Source organism: Sander vitreus, unplaced genomic scaffold (assembly GCF_031162955.1).
Source record: "Sander vitreus isolate 19-12246 unplaced genomic scaffold, sanVit1 ctg242_0, whole genome shotgun sequence".
Taxonomy (NCBI): Eukaryota; Metazoa; Chordata; class Actinopteri; order Perciformes; family Percidae; genus Sander; species Sander vitreus.
Window position 1 is genome coordinate 135,110 of NW_027595415.1, and position 19,829 is coordinate 154,938.

The 19,829-nt window shown below is 43.1% G+C and overlaps 1 protein-coding gene across 1 annotated transcript in view; it reads right to left on the reverse strand.

Annotated features, from left to right (window-relative positions):
* Positions 1-18,898, reverse strand: part of LOC144513393 (phospholipid transfer protein-like) — a 114,739-nt gene extending 95,841 nt beyond the window's left edge. The window contains exons 1-12 of the mRNA XM_078244461.1: positions 18,567-18,898; positions 7,911-8,023; positions 7,537-7,621; positions 7,212-7,358; positions 4,745-4,891; positions 4,576-4,630; positions 4,209-4,370; positions 2,483-2,650; positions 2,236-2,283; positions 1,986-2,108; positions 1,646-1,713; positions 1,406-1,445 (exon numbers count right to left, since the gene is read on the reverse strand). Coding sequence (XP_078100587.1) covers positions 1,406-1,445; positions 1,646-1,713; positions 1,986-2,108; positions 2,236-2,283; positions 2,483-2,650; positions 4,209-4,370; positions 4,576-4,630; positions 4,745-4,891; positions 7,212-7,358; positions 7,537-7,621; positions 7,911-8,022 — 1,155 coding nt within the window. The 5' untranslated portion in view covers position 8,023; positions 18,567-18,898. The remainder of the gene's footprint in view (positions 1-1,405; positions 1,446-1,645; positions 1,714-1,985; positions 2,109-2,235; positions 2,284-2,482; positions 2,651-4,208; positions 4,371-4,575; positions 4,631-4,744; positions 4,892-7,211; positions 7,359-7,536; positions 7,622-7,910; positions 8,024-18,566) is intronic.
* Between the last annotated feature and the right edge of the window lie 931 nt (positions 18,899-19,829).

Here is a 19,829-nt window from a genome sequence, read left to right on the forward strand (position 1 = left end):
TTGGAGCCATACCCTAAACCCAACAGGAAGTCCGCCATTTTGATTTCAAAGTTCGAAATTAGTGCAGTTTTGGCCATTTCCACATTTCGTACTTTAACAAACTCCTCCTAGAGATTTCATCCGATCAACTTCAAATTTGGTCTCTGCCATCTTAAGACGTTAAAGATGAAAAGTTGTTAAAAGAAAAACTTTTCGTCATAGGGCGTGGCCGTGGCGGGGCGGCCATTTTGTGCGTTTCGCTATCGAAACAGGAAGTGGGTGTAACTCGAGTGTATATTGTCCAATTGCCTCGAAACTTTTCATGATTCATAAGACTCTAACTCTGAAGACATTTACTGGACAAAATTGACTTAAAGTCATAGCGCCCCCTAGTGGCAACAGGAAGTAGGCCTAAAAGTCAAGGTGCTATACTTTAACAAACTCCTCCTAGAGATTTCATCAGATGGACTTCAAATTTGGTCTGTACCATCTGAACACCTTAAAGATGAAAAGTTATTAAAAGAAAAACTTTTCCTCAAATGGTGTGGGCGTGGCGTGGCGGCCATTTTGAGTGTTTAGCGATGAACAAAGAAATTGTTGTAACTTGTGTGTACTTTGTCATATCTGCCTGAAATTTCTCACGATTGACAAGGGTCCAGGTCTGAGGACATCTACAGACCAATATTGACTTTTGGTCATAGCGCCCCCGCTGGTAACAGGAAATGCGCCTTATATGACCAACATCATCCGATTTATATGAAACTTATAATGTGTGGTCGACATGTGATACTGAGCCACCCCCTATACTTTAAGCCACGCCCCCTTTCATAACATTTGAACCGTTTAACTCTTGTGTGAGGTATCATTGAACTCAGCAGAGACTTTCTTCTTCATTGGTGATGGTTTGGCCCACCCCCTATGTTTAAGCCACTCCCCCTTTCATAAATGCTGACCCATCTAAGGTAGAGTATTGTGTGAGGTATCATTGAAGTCAGAAGAGAGTTCCTTTTTAATTGGTGATGGTTTGACCCGCCCCCTATAATTTAGCCATGCCCCTTTTCACAGCTAATGAACTGTATGACGTAGAGTCTTGTGTAAGGTATCATTAAACTCAGCAGGGAGTTCCCTTTTCATTGGTGATGATTTGCAGTGTCTGAGTGCTGCGCAAATGCACCGTTGCAAGGAGCGGCGTCCGCCAGTAACCCCGACACGGCCAGAGGTCCATCACTGCTTGCAGCTTAAATTACTATTATTATTGTTATTTTTGGAGGGTGTCCTAGGGGACCGCTTTTTTTGTCTATATATCGCTATGCCAAGGACTGGCACTGTGGACGGTGAGCATGATGGGACGTAACTTTGGCCCAAAAAAAACCACACAGAAAAACGGATAGTGTATTAAAGAGTAAACACAGAGACGTTTTCTTACCAAAACTTTTCCTAGTATGGTTCCAGGGCTGGCTTTACACCTGAAAAAGTTTTAATGGTAGAGACACACACACACACACACACACACACACACACACACACATAACCACCCACCCACACACACACACACACACACACACACATAACCACCCACACACACACACACACACACACACACAGAGTGAGTACTCATAAAATACTACACAGTCCAATATGATATGATAAATGTGAGTGTGTTTACTTGGGGCTTAGAGACTGAAGAGTCAGATGACGTCCATTCAAATTGACCTTTATTCCAAACTGACACTCCTGGGGGAGACAGACAGTTTGATTTTTAAAGAGTGTGATTGATCAGCTCACTTGAACTGTTCATCTTTTCCGCCAACGTTAATCTGACGTCTGAGGAACATCACAAATGTACTGGACAGAAACAGTGTTCTGAAAGATGAGTCAGCAGCTCCTGATGGATGTACAGGCAACTATATATATATATATAATACTGTGATACTGATACTGGATGTACAGGGGACTATCACTGGATTACTGGGATACTGATACTGGTTGGGTGTAAATGTGCTCACCACAGGAAGAGGCGGAGGCGGTGACTTGGTTTTAGATTGGGCGATGGCCTTCACGTTGACAGAGATTCCATCCTTGTTGATTTTGATGACTGGCAGCCCAGTGAACTCAACTTTAACAGGACCCTTCAGTTGTTTTAAAGACAGCATCATGAAGAGACACAAAACAATGTGTTCAAATATTTATTATTGGAGACCAACTGAAACATATTCATACTTTGCTATGGAAACAGTTTGTGGTGTTTCTGCTCACCTTAGGCAATCCCAACTTTTTCAGCAAAGAATTAGCAAGATAATTAATCTGTTAAGGGCAGAACAGAGGAGGTGGTGAGAGGAGGAGCATCTTTCTTCTCCAATATATCCCTAACCAGTCTGTCTATCTCATTGATCGGTACAGTTGTTTCACCGCTGCTGCCTGCAGCGTTCTCCCTTACTACTGAGTCACTTAGACACAAAGTTACCCTTTAAGGATGTGTCAGGGGTTGTTTAGCAGTTCTCACCTCTGGAATGGTCAGTTCAAAAGGCCCGTGGTTGTAGAGCGCCTGGCCGGCGCTTTTAAACAGGTCTTCAGAGATGCCCACGTAAGCCATCAGGTTACTTTCTGTGAACACCGGCTCGACACCTGCTGCTGATAAAGCAGGCCTTGTGTCACCGTAGTACACCACACCCTGAAACACAGACAAGAAAGTAGCAGAATGTGGAAATACTCAAGTGAAAGACACATTTTACACAAAAACCTTGCACACTGAGTCCGATGCGTGTCGGAAAACATTCTTATTTTGTGCTAAAGCCTTTTAGGTGTCTGAGCACGGGGGACTCATTCACTACCATGGCCAGCAGTTTTAGGTTGGGCATCAGCAGTGTAGGGAACATTGTGAGGGAGACCTGTGACCAAATCTGGCTTCAATTTAAGGACACCTACATGCCAACTCCAACAGAGGACATCTGGAAACAGCCGGCAACTATTTCGGACTCATTGTGCAACAAATTTTACTGTGAACAGTTTTATAGAATAGTGTTTAAAGGGGTGATAGAATGCAAAACCGAGTTAACCTTGTCATAGTTGAATAACGTAAAATAGGTATACATAGAACTTCAAAGTCCCATTGACATCCCTTTCCTCTGCAAATCTCACAATTTGAAACTGCCGCTGAAAACGGGCGAATCCCAATGAAGCTAATAGTGGACTTCAACTCGGTGGCTGTACCTTAATTGGCTCTGGTCTGTACCTTTGTCATGCCTCAAAATGTACATACAGACCTCTGGTCGGAGACCAGCTGGTGACTGAATGTAGGTCGCTAGATCTCACACACTAGTTTAGCTGTGAGCTGCTCTGTGTACTTTCACGGGAATTAGAAAGAAGAAAGTTTGGAAGTTATTCACGGATATTGAAAATGAACCACGGCCGTATATGCAGTGTTCCAGGCTGTACAATGGAATAATGGCCCATGTGTGTACATGTAGACATAGAGAAAAGTGTTTAGAACGAGTAGATATCAGACAATGGAGCGGGACTTGTGGATCTAACGTGGCAGCACAGAGGACTTGCAATGGGCGGTGTGCTGCTGGAGCTGCTGCTGCTGTGGAGCTGCCTGCCAGCGGCAGTTCACGGTACGTTGACTTTTTTTTTCCCCAACATGGATCCTCGGGGAACAAGGGGCTGTGGAGCCACCAGGATGAGACATGATAAGAACATAGTAGTTACAACTCTGTCTGTGTGCCTGTGGGCTGAGACACTGAACTAACTGGAAGTGGAGCTTTTTTATGTCCCTAGGGTAACAATACAACACTAGTGCTTGTTATGAAAGTGTCGAAACTTTGCATTGGTGTGTGTGTGTGTGTGTGTGTGTGTGGGTGTGCGTGACACACTGGAGGATGACTAAACTGTAACTAAACTGTGTATATGGTGCTTTGTACAGTAACATTAGTTGATGAGTTTATGTGTCGGAGCAGAAATGAAGTTTGAAGCCAGCTGGGAATATTTTCTCATGCCTCGGCTGCTCCAGCCATTCCCGCTCTGGCGGCGGCACTGCATACCATATAAGGGAGAAAACCTCTCGTTTCATTCTAGGGCTTCTTCACAGGGTTGCATTAGGGCGCATAGAACAGCACCCGGGCCATTTTCAGCCCAACCAATGTTACATACCCCATTAGGAGACCTTAAGGAACAGTGTGAAATACCCTATATAATCATTCTATCACCCCTTTAAGATGTCTGTCTCTTACTGTGAAAGGCACGTCAAGGCTGTTGGACGTCACTGTGACGTCTCCGCTCAGAGAGTAGTCAAGGTTGATTTTCTGGTCTTCGCTCAAAGTCCTCGTCATGGCGACGCCCGCCAACATGGTGTTTACATTAGGGACAACATCATCCCTAATAGTAGGACAGAACTGCGAACAGACAGACAGACAGACAGAGACACACAAACAGACACAGACAGAGACAGACAGATAGATAGACAGACAGAGAGACAGACAGACAGACAGACAGACAGACATGTTGTTATCACAGTCTGACCTGGTCTACACCTAAACCTGCAGGTTCAGGACTCATTGACCCGGTTGGGTTCTGTTAAAGACTGAAGGAGGAACAAACCTGGTTAGTGAACATAAACCTTAACACTCCTGTGAGAGCAGCGTTTAGCACAAACCTGAAACACAACGAGAACATCTGATCAATCAATCAATCAATCAATCAATCAATGAAATATGGTTTATCATTCATGTTCCCCTGGACTAAAAACTCAGCTGATTGGTTGTTTTACCCCAGTTTATCCACATGGACCCTGTCAGCTTGGGTCTTACAGTAGTCATCTCCAGGCGGTATCTCGAGACTCAGACGTCCTTGTTTTTGGATCAGTCTCACTCTGATGATGACGCTAACACCTTCCCCTGTTACGACAGCCGTTCCTCTGAAAACACATCAAACATAACACAGCCTGGATTCAACTTCATGCAAATGAGGAGTGGAAAACTCAGCGCCCTGCCTCTTTAGCCCCAATGACCCTCAACAGCTTCAGTCAGTTTATTGAACTAATCAAGTGTGTGTGTGTTGGGGGTGGGGGGAGGGGGTAGATCTCCACTTTTGAGCAAAATTTAAGTTTTGTTTGTCAACAAACAATTCCAGTAATTCCCCCAAGAGCAAGCATTTAGTGCGACAGTGGCGAGAAAAAACTCCCTTTTAGGGAGAAACCTCGGACAGACCCAGACTCTTGGTAGGCGGTGTCTAACAGTGCTGGTTGCGGGTGTGATGAACAGTGGCAATAATAGTCACAATAAAGATAATGGATCAGTGACTAGAAATACTGCAGGGCGTTACAGGATGTAGCGTGGCACAGCAGAGCATAGCTGGACGTAGCAGGACGCAGCAGGGTTCAGCAGGACGCAGCCGGACACTGCAGGAAACTGCAGGGCACCGCAGAGCGTAGCAGGGTGTAGCATGGAGTGCAGCAGGACCACGGCGACAGCTGCAAACAAGATCTTGGTGCCATCCTAATCCAAGGAAATATGCTGGGCGAAAAAAACATAAGGACTCTGGGGAGTAAACTCCCCAGAGCTAGGTTAGTAACAAGCATTTCTGGACAAGGATGCACACAAATGGAAACGAATGGAAAAAGAGAGGAAAGAGCAGCTCACGGTGTCAAAGGAAGGAAGGAAGTCCCCCGGCAGTCTAGAACTATAACAGCTTAACTAAGAGAGACAGGTTAAGGAGAGGAGCCTGGTCGGGCTAGAACTCTCCCCAACCGGATCGGGCTGTACTGGCCTTCCTCCCTCTACTTTTATTATATTATTGATTATATGGTAGATGAATCTGACGACTATGAAGAGAAGCAGGTGGACCGGGCTAGGCGGACACTGCAACTCCTCACTCCCTAACTATGAGCTTTATCAAAGAGGATGGTTTTCAGTATATTCTTAAATGTGGTGACGGTGTCTGCCCCCCAAACCCAGACTGGGAGCTGGTTCCACAGGAGAGGAGCCTGATAGCTGAAGGCTTTGGCTCCCATCATACTTTTAGAGACTCTAGGAACCACAAGTATCTCTTAATTCTGGGACCGTAGTGCTCTAGTGGGACAATAAGGTACTATGAGCTCTTCTAGATATGATGGTGCTTGACCATTTAGAGCTCTGTAGGTCAGAAGAAGGATTTTAAATTCAATCCTGGATTTTACAGGAAGCCAATGCAGAGAAGCTAATACAGAAGAAATATGATCTCTTTTCTTAGTTCTTGTCAGAACACGTGCTGCAGCATTCTGGATCAGCTGGAGAGTTTTAAGGGACTTATTTGAGCAACCTGATAGTAAGGAATTACAGTAGTCCGCCTGGAAGTAACGAATGCATGGACTAGTTTTACAACATTGTATTAGATGATCAGTTATTTTTGATCAGGCTAGATCAAAAATAACTCCTAGATTTCTGACAGTAGTGCTGGAGGCCAGGGTAATGCCATCCAGGGTAGCTATATCTGTAGATAATGAAGTTTGGGGCCCAGCACAATAATTTCACAAACTTCACACATTTGTCTGAGTTTAACATCAGAAAATTGTAGGTCATCCAGGATTTTATATATTTAATGCATGCTTGAAGTTTAGCTAACTGACTGGTTTTGTCTGGCTTGATTGACAAGTATTGAGTGTCATCCGCATAACAGTGAAAGTTAATTGAGTGTTTCCTAATAATATTGCCTAGCCTTATATATTACTGTAAATCACTTTGTAAAAAGGATGGGGGAAATATATAACTTAAAGGTGCTCTAAGCGATGTTGGGTGACGTCACTTCTTGTTGACGTTTAAAGTATTTTCAAACAAAAGGAGACTAGCTCGCCCCTCCCTCCTCCTCATCCCGTCCCCTCCCCCTCCCTTCCGTGTTCTAACCCCCCGCAACCCCCACCCCCAAATCCTTCTAGTCGGTTATTGGCTGGAACTCTGGAACACTGTTTGTTATGTTTGGTGGTGCAGGTTAGCGCAGTTTGTTTTTTTTGGCGTTTGTGGACCCTGGGCTGTCTACAGAGACCACGTTTTTTTACAGTGTGTTCAGGGGACAGGCAGCTAGCAGATAGTGAGGAGATGCATTTTTTTACAGTGTGTTTAGGGGACAGGCAGCTAGCAGATAGTGAGGAGATGCATTTTTACAGTGTGTTCAGGGGACAGGCAGCTAGCAGATAGTGAGGAGATGTTTTTTACAGTGTGTTCAGGGGACACATGGAATATAAACTGTGGTTTCATACGTACTTCATGATATCAAACAAGCAATGATTGATTCCTTTTTGGATTTCTGCGGTGATGTTCAGGTTCCTGAACTCAAACTGAAGACCTGAACCCTGCTGGAACCTGACAACGACATCATTTGGGTCCACGTCCAGACGAGTAAATGTCAAACTGCGGAGGAGAAAAAACATATATAAATATGCAATCATTTAAAACAAAGAAACTAAAGATAATGATAAAAAAAACTATAAATGAAAAATATAAATAAAGAAATCATTTAAAAAAAGGGAATACACAGAATAGAACAGTAATAATAATAATAATAATAACAATAATATGGTAATTTTACCTTCCAATGTGGCACGTTGACAGCAGGAAATCCTGAAAAGGTCTGTTAACCAGCTCCCTCAAATACTTCAGACCGTAATCTTTCACTGCAAAAACACAACAAACACTACTCCAGTGAAAACACAGAACATGTCTCTAGATATGAAACACACACACACACACACACAGATATGTTCTTCGCTATCATCTTTCCTATGCTGCTGCAATTTCTTCATCTTCATTTTAGATTTGTTCTCCTTTTTGTTAATTAATTAAAGTTTCATAAAGCCCTAAAAATGTCAGCTAAACACTTCCTCAGCCATCATTCTCTTCTATGAGAAGTTATGTTTATTACAGAGAGATGAATCAGTGTGTGCTTCTCAACTCAGATCTTACAGAACTCTGGCACTCTGTCGGTGATTCTCACTTTGAGTCCGGTGGGACCGTCGGCAGTGATGGAGGAACACAGGGAGAGCAGGAAGAAGAGGGAAAACACACAGGAAGTCATCCTGACACACAGAAGAGACACACACACGGGACATGTTCAACATTAAAGGGTAACATCGTTTTCTATGCAACCTGGACTCTATTTCCCCATGTTTTAGTGTCTCAACAATCTAGGTAGGTAAGTAATGCCAGGTGTATTAATGAGTGATGTCACTGAGGGAGTGGCTGAGCGAGGAGACTAGAGCGAGCGTTAGCAGTGTCGGTGTGAGAGAGAGAGAGAGAGAGAGAGAGAGAGAGAGAGAGAGAGAGAGAGAGAGAGAGAGAGAGAGAGAGAGAGACAGACAGAGAGAGAGAGAGAGAGAGAGAGAGAGACAGAGAGAGAGAGAGAGACAGAGAGAGAGAGAGAGACAGACAGACAGAGAGAGAGACAGAGAGAGAGAGAGAGAGAGAGAGAGAGAGAGAGAGAGAGAGAGAGAGAGAGACATTAAGTATTTTAATAGTATGATGTCTTTTTCTATCTCTTGTTGGAATGTTCAGGGCCTCCGGTCCTCAACTTTTGGATTAAAAAGTAAAAATGCAGAGTTCCTGAAGGAGATCAATACTACTGACATTGTTGTCCTGCAGGAAACATGGTGTAAAGGTACTTCCAGTGGTTGTCCAATAGGTTACAGAGAAATGATTGTCCCGTCCACCATATTAAAAGGAGTCACTCAGGGGAGAAAGTCAGGAGGAATGATAATTTGCTATAAATCTGAATATAACAATTCAATAGAATTAATCAAGAGAGGTGAATTTTATATCTGGATAAAAATTTAAAAACAAATAATCTCAGCTGACAAAGATATATTCCTCTGCCCCACATATATTCCCCCCTATGAGTCACCCTGTTTCAATGAGGAGAGTTTCTCCATACTCAAAGGAGAGATAAACCAATTTCAGAGCCAAGGTAATATTTTAATCTGTGGTGATCTGAATGCCAAAACAGCAGAGAAATTAGACACTATAGACAGCCATGGAAACCTGTACATACTGGAGAAACAACACCCTAATAAACTCCACAAATCCCCCCAGAAACAACTACGACAAGTGTACTAACACGAATGGGACACAGCCAGGGCTTAATTTGAGCTGGAACACGCCGGAACATGTGGAACATGTGCACCGACGTTGGATCCGGAGCCTTTTTTATTGGATCCGGCACCTCCTGTGTCACTATGAAACATATATCGCCTAAATGAACAAAATAAACTACTGTTTGTGTAGTGTTCAATGTTTTTATCTGTCTTGTTCGTCTTTATTCCCCACTGGAGTTCCACAAAAGTCTTGTGTTTGCATTTTCAATGCGTTTTGAGGTGAATTTTCAGGGTAAGACAGAGGGGGGAGAGGGACGGAGGGAGGGGAGGCACTTCAACAGTGCGGCGCTGCACTTCAAGTGACACAAGCGCTTGTGCTGGTTGAGATTGCTGTTATAGCCTCATTTCATTCAGGGGGAAAATGTCAAAAAGACAACAAAGTTTGCTTAACTTTTTCAAATACGCTGGCCAGTCGGATCCCAAACAAGCAAAAATCGTTTCTGCCGATCAAGAAAGAAAAGCTGTTTCTCAGTAGCAATCGAATAAAATGGAGGGGGTATATTTGTGTTTATTTGTGAACAGCTGTTCACTTTCACTTTAGCCTATACGTTATATGTTTAGAATATGTTGTTATCTGTTCTGACTGAGTGAAAGCATTTGCAAATTGGTCAGTAAAGATCCATTGTTTTGGTCTTGGTTGAGCTTGTGTGTAAGAGAAGTTAAAGCATTTTAAATGTGTGTTAACTGTATGTATTTTGTGTCAAAGCAACAAGAAATGTGTTAATTGTATAGCCTACACAGACGGATGTTAACTGTGTTAAGAGTTTAGGAAAGTTGTTAAAAGTATTGAAAAAAGTGCCATAGCGATCAGAAAAAACTGTAATATAAAGGCATTCACAGTCAATCTCCTCTGTCTGACCATAGTAAAATAAAATAAAAATAATAAAGGAAATCTCAAACACAAATAACTAGATTCTAATTAATCTACAAACCTCTACCAAGCCCTACAAATGGACTGCGAGCAGCACTGATCTCTACAGAAAGGCAATGGACAGTCCACAAATCCAATCACTCTTGGATGATTTTCTTTGTATATCCTTTCCTTACAGTGAAGAAGGTGTGAATTTAGCTATTAATAACATAAATGCCATTTTTGACAAGGCAGCAAAACTAACAAATTTAAAGAGGAAAAGAAAAACAAAAAATATTAGTGGTTAAAAATAGTTTGATAATGATTGCAAAAATCTAAGGAAAGAACTAAGAAATGTATCCAATGAGAAACACAGGAATCCAAATAACCAAACTCTTTATGGAGAAACACTAAAAGAATACAAACATTTATTAAGAACAAAAAGGGAAGAGCATAACAAAAATTAGCTAAACCTAATCGAAGAATCAATACAGTCCAATCAATTCTGGGGAAATTGGCATAAACTAAACACAACATGGCATCATCGGCCTGTGACCTTCAGCACTCACTGGATCGGTTCGCAGCCGAGTGTGAAGCGGCTGGGATGAGGATCAGCACCTCAAAATCTGAGGCCATGGTTCTCAGCAGGAAACCGATGGAGTGCCTTCTCCATGTAGGGAATGAGTCCTTACCCCAAGTGAAGGAGTTCAAGTACCTTGGGGTCTTGTTTGCGAGTGAGGGGACAATGGAGCGGGAGATTGGTCGGAGAATCGGCGCAGCGGGTGCGGTATTACATTCAATTTATCGCACCATTTTGATGAAAAGAGAGCTGAGCCCGAAGGCAAAGCTCTTGATCTACCGGTCAGTTTTTGTTCCTACCCTCACCTATGGTCATGAAGGCTGGGTCATGACCGAAAGAACAAGATCCAGGGTACAAGCGGCCGAAATGGGTTTCCTCAGGAGGGTAGCTGGCGTCTCCCTTAGAGATAGGGTGAGAAGCTCAGTTATCCGTGAGGAGCTCGGAGTAGAGCCGCTGCTCCTTGGCGTCGAAAGGAGCCAGTTGAGGTGGTTCGGGCATCTGGTAAGGATGCCCCCTGTGCACCTCCCTACGGAGGTGTTCCAGGCATGTCCAGCTGGGAGGAGGCCTCGGGGGAGACCCAGGACTAGGTGGAGGGATTATATCTCTAACCTGGCCTGGGAACGCCTCGGGATCCCCCAGTCGGAGCTGGTTAATGTGGCCCGGGAAAGGGAAGTTTGGGGTCCCCTGCTGGAGCTGCTACCCCCGCGACCCGACCCCGGATAAGCGGATGAAGATGGATGGATGGATGGATGGATAAACACAACATCTAAGGAGGAATTAGCAATCCAAAATGGGGATATTTGGACCACTAATTTTACTAACCTTTACGGCATAATAACAAATAACCCAAGGCAACAGGAAATTAACAATCCTTGAATCAGCAATTAAAGACTGCCAGAACCATTGACACCCTGATTACAGAACAAGAACTAACAGACAATATGAAAAAGCTTAAACTCCGAAAGGCCTGTGGTGCTGGATGTGGCTTGATTTTAAATGAAATGATCAAATACACAGATAATAAATTCAAATTGGTCATCCTAAAAGCTTTCAATATCATCCTAAATTCAGGTATTTTCCCAGCTGTTTGGAACCAAGGACTGATAACCCCAATCCACAAAATTGGACACAAACGTTTGTCACAGAAGTTTGACCCAAATAACTACAGAGGAATCTGTGTGACCAGTAACCTGGCAAAACTATTCTGCAGTATTATTAATGTCAGAATCTTACAATTCATTAGTGAACACAATATCCTGAGCAGAAGTCAAATTGGCAAAATATCGAACTTCAGACCACATCTTTACTCTCCACACCCTCAATGACAAACAATTAAACCACAACAAAGAATTTTTTCATGTTTTGTAGACTCTAAAAAAAACATTTAATTCAATTTGGCATGATGGTCTTTTTTATAAATTGATTGAAATGGGTATTGGAGAAAAAACATATGATATCATAAAATCTATGTATACTAACAACAAATGTTCTGTTAAAATCGGCCACCAACAAACACATTTCTTTCCTCAAGAACGTGGAGTGAAACAGGGATGCTGCCTGTCCCCGACTCTGTTCAACATTTATATAAACGAATGGGCAAAAAATCTGGAACTTTCTACATCCCCTGGTATCACTCTGGGAGATACTGACATCAAATGTTTGTTATATGCTGATGATTTAGTCCTGCTGTCCCCTACAAAAGAAGGCCTACAACAACACCTGGACTTTCTCCACAGTTATCTGTCAGACCTGGGCTCTGACTGTCAACCTAAACAAAACCAAAATACTGATTTTCCAGAAAAGATCTGGGAATTACAGTAAATATCAATTCTATCTAAATACAGTTCAATTAGAATGTGAAAAACTACACATATTTAGGTCTCAATATTAGTTCATCAGGTAGTTTTCAAATGGGTGTGAATGAGCTGAGAGACAAATCAAGAAGAGCATTTTTTGCAATTAAAATAAAAATAGAAACAGACATTCCAATGAAAATTTGGTTAAAAAAATTCAAATCAGTAATAGAACCCATCGCTCTATATTGCAGCGAAATATGGGGCCCGCTCAGTAAACATTTAAAATGTACTGACTGGGACAATCACCCAATTGAAAAATTCCATGTAGAATTTTGTAGAAACCTTCTACACCTACCAAGACACATCCCAAATAACGCCTGCCGAGCAGAACTAGGCCAATATCCCCTCCAAATTACAACTGAAAAAATATCCATCAAATTCTACAACCACCTGAAAACAAGCGACCCCCCATAGTTTTCACTACAAAGCTCTACAATACCAAGAGAGAAACATAGAGAAAAGTCCCCTCAGTCAGCTAGCCCTGACCTCACAGCCCCCAGAACCTCAGGACACCCCCCTCAGCTCCCTCACCTCACAGCCCCCAGAGCCTCAGGACACCCCCCTCAGCTCCCTCACCTCACAGCCCCCAGAACCTCAGGACACCCCCCTCAGCTCCCTCACCTCACAGCCCCCAGAGCCTCAGGACCCCCCCCTCAGCTCCCTCACCTCACAGCCCCCAGAACCTCAGGACACCCCCCTCAGCTCCCTCACCTCACAGCCCCCAGAACCTCAGGACACCCCCCTCAGCTCCCTCACAGCCCCCCAGAGCCTCAGGACACCCCCCTCAGATCCTCACCTCACAGCCCCCCAGAGCCTCAGGACACCCCCCTCAGCTCCTCACCTCACAGCCCCCCAGAACCTCAGGACACCCCCCTCAGCTCCCTCACCTCACAGCCCCCCAGAGCCTCAGGACACCCCCCCCTCAGCTCCCTCACTTCACAGCCCCCAGAACCTCAGGACACCCCCCTCAGCTCCCTCACCTCACAGCCCCCCAGAGCCTCAGGACACCCCCCCTCAGATCCCTCACAGCCCCCAGAGCCTCAGGACACCCCCCCTCAGATCCTCACCTCACAGCCCCCAGAGCCTCAGGACACCCCCCAAACCATCCGGCCCAACCAAATCATCTGCAGACAAAAACAGAAATACATGACCTATTGGAAAGACACTACTAAACGTCAAAGCCCTAGCCCTAAACAGTAGCTGAATACTTGAGCACCAAATGTGACCACGGACTCAGAAAGACTATGAGCAGCTCCAGGCTGAGTGGACACAGTCTGGCTGTGGAAACCGGCCGCCACAGACAGACCTGGCTGCCTCCAGAAGACAGGCTGGGTCATCTCTGTCCACAGAGACAGGTGTAGACAGAGCAACACTTCCTGCTTCAATGTAGCACATATACTGACATCAGAACTTAGATCCTTACCAAAATTAAATGTAAACTCCCAGATTTTGTTACCAGACAAAAATGCAACATCTACTTGGAGAAACTAGTGTGAGTGCTGTAGAAGCAGCGAGATATGTGAGTGCATGTCACAGCCTGAGAGACAACCAGCACAACACATAATATCTGTAGTTAATCTCCCCACAGTTTACTCTGTTATCTCATTTAGTCCTCTACTTCAGTTTACTCTGCCTTCTCATTTACTCCTCTACTTCAGTTTACTCTGCCTTCTCATTTAGTCCTCTACTTCAGTTTACTCTTCCTTCTCATTTAGTCCTCTACTTCAGTTTACTCTGCCTTCTCATTTAGTCCTCTACTTTATTTTTTTTTTGCTTTTGTCTTTGTTTTCTTTCTTACATTTGACACTAGCGATTTTACTGTATATTGATATACTGTTGTTGCTTTCCTGTTTTTATTTTTTAAATGTATATATTTTAGTTTACTCAATAATTGTACAGTCAGGTCCATAAATATTGGGACATCGACACAATTCTAATCTTTTTGGCTCTAAACACCACCACAATGGAGTTGAAATGAAACGAACAAGATGTGCTTTAACTGCAGACTTTCAGCTTTAATTTGAGGGTATTTACATCCAAATCAGGTGAACGGTGTAGGAATTACAACAGTTTGTATATGTGCCTCCCACTTTTTAAGGGACCAAAAGTAATGGGACAGATTAACAATCATAAATCAAACTTTCACTTTTTAATACTTGGTTGCAAATCCTTTGCATTCAATTCCAGCCTGAAGTCTGGAACGCATAGACATCACCAGACGCTGGGTTTCATCCCTGGTGATGCTCTGCCAGGCCTCTACTGCAACTGTCTTCAGTTCTTGCTTGTTCTTGGGGCATTTTCCCTTCAGTTTTGTCTTCAGCAAGTGAAATGCATGCTCAATCGGATTCATGTCAGGTGATTGACTTGGCCATTGCATAACATTCCACTTCTTTCCCTTAAAAAAACTCTTTGGTTGCTTTTCGCAGTATGCTTGGGTCATTGTCCATCTGCACTGTGAAGCGCCGTCCAATGAGTTCTGAAGCATTTGGCTGAATATGAGCAGATAATATTGCCCGAAACACTTCAGAATTCATCCTGCTGCTTTTGTCAGCAGTCACATCATCAATAAATACAAGAGAAGCAGTTCCATTGGCAGCCATACATGCCCACGCCATGACACTACCACCACCATACTTCACTGATGAGGTGGTATGCTTTGGATCATGAGCAGTTCCTTTCCTTCTCCATACTCTTCTCTTCCCATCACTCTGGTACAAGTTGATCTTTGTCTCATCTGTCCATAGGATGTTGTTCCAGAAATGTGAAGGCTTTTTTAGATGTTGTTTGGCAAACTCTAATCTGGCCTTCCTGTTTTTGAGGCTCACCAATGGTTTACATCTTGTAGTGAACCCTCTGTATTCACTCTGGTGAAGTCTTCTCTTGATTGTTGACTTTGACACACATACACCTACCTCCTGGAGAGTGTTCTTGATCTGGCCAACTGTTGTGAAGGGTGTTTTCTTCACCAGGGAAAGTATTCTTCGGTCATCCACCACAGTTGTTTTCCCGTGGTCTTCCGGGTCTTTTGGTGTTGCTGAGCTCACCGGTGCGTTCTTTCTTTTTAAGAATGTTCCAAACAGTTGATTTGGCCACACCTAATGTTTTTGCTATCTCTCTGATGGGTTTGTTTAGATTTTTCAGCCTAATGATGGCTTGCTTCACTGATAGTGACAGCTCTTTGGATCTCATATTGAGAGTTGACAGCAACATATTCCAAATGTAAATAGCACACTTGAAATGAACTCTGGACCTTTTATCTTCTCCTTGTAAATGGGATAATGAGGGAATAACACACACCTGGCCATGGAACAGCTGAGCAGCCAATTGTCCCATTACTTTTGGTCCCTTAGAAAGTGGGAGGCACATATACAAACTGTTGTAATTCCTACACCGTTCACCTGATTTGGATGTAAATACCCTCAAATTAAAGCTGAGAGAGAGAGAGAGAGAGAGAGAGAGAGAGAGAGAGAGAGAGAGAGAGAGAGAGAGAGAGAGAGAGAGAGGGAAAAGAGAGAGAGAGACAGAGAGAGAGAGAGAGAGAGAGAGAGAGAGAGAGAGAGAGAGAGAGAGAGAGAGAGAGAGAGAGAGAGAGAGAGAGAGAGAGAGAGAGAGAGAGAGAGAGAGAGAGAGGGAGAGAGAGAGAGAGAGAGAGAGAGAGAGAGAGAGAGAGAGAGAGGGAGAGAGAGAGAGAGAGAGAGAGAGAGAGAGAGAGAGAGAGAGAGAGAGAGAGAGAGAGAGAGAGAGAGAGAGAGAGAGAGAGAGAGAGAGAGAGAGAGAGAGAGAGAGAGAGAGAGAGAGAGAGAGAGAGAGAGAGAGAGAGAGAGAGAGAGAGAGAGAGGGAGAGCTTTGTATGCAATCAAATGCAAATTTGGAAAAACAAATATCCCTGCAAGAATTTGGCTAAAAATCTACAATTTTACAACAACACCAATAATGCTTTATGGAAGCGAAGTCTGGGGCCCAATTTCGAAACCAGAATTTAAATACTGGGATAAAACTCCCACTGAAAAAATTACAGTTGGAATTCTGTAAAATTATTCTAAAAGGTTCGCTCAAACACCCCAAACAATGCAGAGCAGACCTCGGTATATTCCCTCTGAAACATTCAAATCCAAAAAAGTTCAATTCAATTTTGGCAGCATTTAAATCAAGCTGATAAAAATTCCATACCATTTGCATACAAAGCTCTCCCGATCAACCAGCAGTGTTCAGATGTCCACCCCCTGGACCAGCTGGCTCAGAGGAGCTAAACACAGTCAGTAGTAGACAGACAGGTAGAGAGAGAGACAGGTACACTGAGCCTCAGAGCCGCCACAGACACAATCCTCAGTCTTCAATCAAAAGATTTGAAACTAAATTAAAAGACCAGTATACACAACAACGGCAAAATGAAAATAAAGTACAACACAAGCTCCTCTGTTATCAGTCCCTGAACACAGATATCCAATTGGCCGATTATCTCAAAACCAAAAATCCAAAAGAAATACAAATTTTAACAAAATACAGAGCCAGTGACCATGAGCCGGAAATTGAAAGAGGTCGACATTTAAAAGTGTGGAGACCAAGAGAGGAACGAGTCTGTACACACTGCCACCAGGACATTCAAACAGAATTACATTTCCTATGTACATATACAATATATATATACAAATATGAAGACTTCAGAACCAAATATTTCCAAAAATTTGAAACATATACCAGGCTTCACTACCTACACTGAGGACAAAAAGCTTCCTTTTTTATTAGGGGAAGATAAAAACATGGCATGGCTAGCTGCTAAATATGTCTTCTCCTGACACAATACAAGGAACAACAAGTAGAGAATTGTATATATTATCTTTTTTTTTTATTCTTTTATTTATTTGTATTTTTTTTAATATTATTGTTTCAACGTACCCTTTGAGGGACATGCACAGAATTTGTTCAGTATCTGCATTTATATCACAATTATCCTGTTTACTTTTATTATATCAGATGTATTTACTCCTTGTTGTTTATATGTATGTTTGTTCTTATGCTTTGGCAACACAGATGTATTTTTGCCATGCCAATAAAGCAACATGAAATTGAAATTGAAATTGAGAGATGGCAGGAGACAGAGAGAGAGAGACAGAGAGAGAGAGAGAGAGAGAGAGAGAGAGAGAGAGAGAGAGGAGAGAGAGTGGAGAGAGAGAGAGAGAGAGAGACAGAGCGACAGAGAGAGACAGAGAGAGAGCGACAGAGCGAGAGAGAGAGAGGGAGGAGAGAGAGAGAGACATAGAGAGAGAGAGAGACAGAGAGAGAGAGAGAGAGAGGGAGGAGAGAGAGAGAGAGAGAGAGAGAGAGAGAGAGAGAGAGAGAGAGAGAGAGAGAGAGAGAGAGAGAGAGAGAGAGAGAGAGAGAGAGAGAGAGAGGGAGAGAAAGAGACAGAGATAGAGAGAGAGAGAGCGAGAGCGGGAGAGAGAGAGAGAGAGAGAGAGAGAGAGAGAGAGAGAGAGAGAGAGAGAGAGAGAGAGAGAGAGAGAGAGAGAGAGAGAGAGAGAGAGAGAGAGAGAGAGACAGAGAGAGAGAGAGAGAGACAGAGAGAGAGAGAGAGAGAGAGAGAGACAGAGAGAGAGAGAGAGAGAGAGAGACAGAGAGAGAGAGAGAGAGAGAGAGAGAGAGAGAGAGAGAGAGAGAGAGAGAGAGAGAGAGAGAGAGAGAGAGAGAGAGAGAGAGAGAGAGAGAGAGAGAGAGAGAGAGAGAGAGGGAGAGAGAGGGAGAGAGAGAGAGAGAGAGAGACAGAGAGAGAGAGACATAAAGAGGAGGAGAGAGGATGGGAGGAAAGAAAAAAATGTATTTAAATAAATGGAAGTTTTAATAATTCACAGTTACAGGTCAATTCAGCGTCTTTTTTATATTAACTTAGGTTAAAATAGGTTTATTAAACATAGCTATAAAACTGTGAAAGTAATAATAACTGTAAATTCAGTGACAGTAAAACACTGATCATTTTACAGTATTATGATGTTTTTTCCAGTTTTTTTGCAGGAACATTCTTCACTGTGTTAGTTAAAGAGTGCAAAACAATTAATTATCTTTATGTTTTTCATGTTCTTTTACGTAAACTTACAGTCTAGTCTCTATTTTTGTGTTATTTTTAAAAGCACAGGAAAAATATGTGTAATGACAGTTTTTTTTTTTTTACAGAAAGCAGAGAGTTCAGACCTGGAGAGAGGCTCGGAGAGGTGGACGCTGACAGAGAGATGTCTACCTGCTGTGATTGGTCGGCTGATGCTGGGCCAGAAGCGTCTGCCTGCTGTGATTGGTCGGCTGGCTGGATGGCCCAGAAGCGTCAGCCTGCTGTGATTGGTCGGCTGGCTGGATGGTTGCTGGATGTGATGGAGGTCTCTGACAACAGTCTGCAGGTTGTAGAGTCTCGGAGGAAGCCCCTGATCTCTGAGCCCAACAGGACAGAAGCAGTCCTTTTTAAAGGAAGCTGATTGGCCACACCTTCTGACAGGTGGAGCTGCAGACGCAGAGGTTTGACATGTTGGGACAACTCTCTGACACACTGCTGATAAACAACTCAGCTCATCTTAGGAAACACTTGTGCAAGACAGATCATATGTGGGGTTGAGACATAAAGTCAGTGTGAGAACAGGGCAGTTCCCCTTCTCTATTCTTCCCCTTCGGCCTGTACTCTTCTTTGCAGAAATCTCCTAAACTTATTAATAATGTTGGTATTTTTCAAGTTTATGAACAGCTGCCTCTCAACTGCACACCTGTGACTGTTTTAAAAAGACTTCCTTTTTTGGGTTTTGGCCTTTCATTTAAACAGAATAAGCACACAGAATCTCATCAACAGACCCAAACAGAATCTTTTTTACAGTTTTCAGCGGTGATCCAGAATAAAAATCTGTAGAGCTAAGCAGACTTAGCTTTTGGTTGCAACACATTCTCACTCCTATCGTGTCAAAAAGCGACGCTCGGTCAGGTGCCTTTGGCGTTTCTTATTGACGCAAAAAGTCTCCTTTGCTGTCATATTTACGCACTTGTTCAGGGACAGTACGGGACAGTTAGGTTTAGGATTTGATTTGATTTGATTTATTGGGATCTCCATTAGCTGGGGCCATAGCCACAGCTATTATTCCTGGAGTCCACCCAAAACTTTTGCCGCTATACATTGCCATGCATTATTACATTAAAAACAACCACCAAAAAACAACATTCAATACATCACTGAAACAACAAAAATAATAACAAGACATAACAACATTCAACACAAGACACTCCAACACAGGACAACACAGGACCTAGTTTAAATTATTCACAGATTGTAGAGATGAGATTATGACATTGTTCACTGATAATATGACCAAGCAAATGCACACAGAAAACCCTCAATGATACTAACAGCATTCATTAAGTATTAGCCAATACAGAGTACTGCTCAGCTAGGAAATGTCCTTTAAGTAACACTTTGAATTG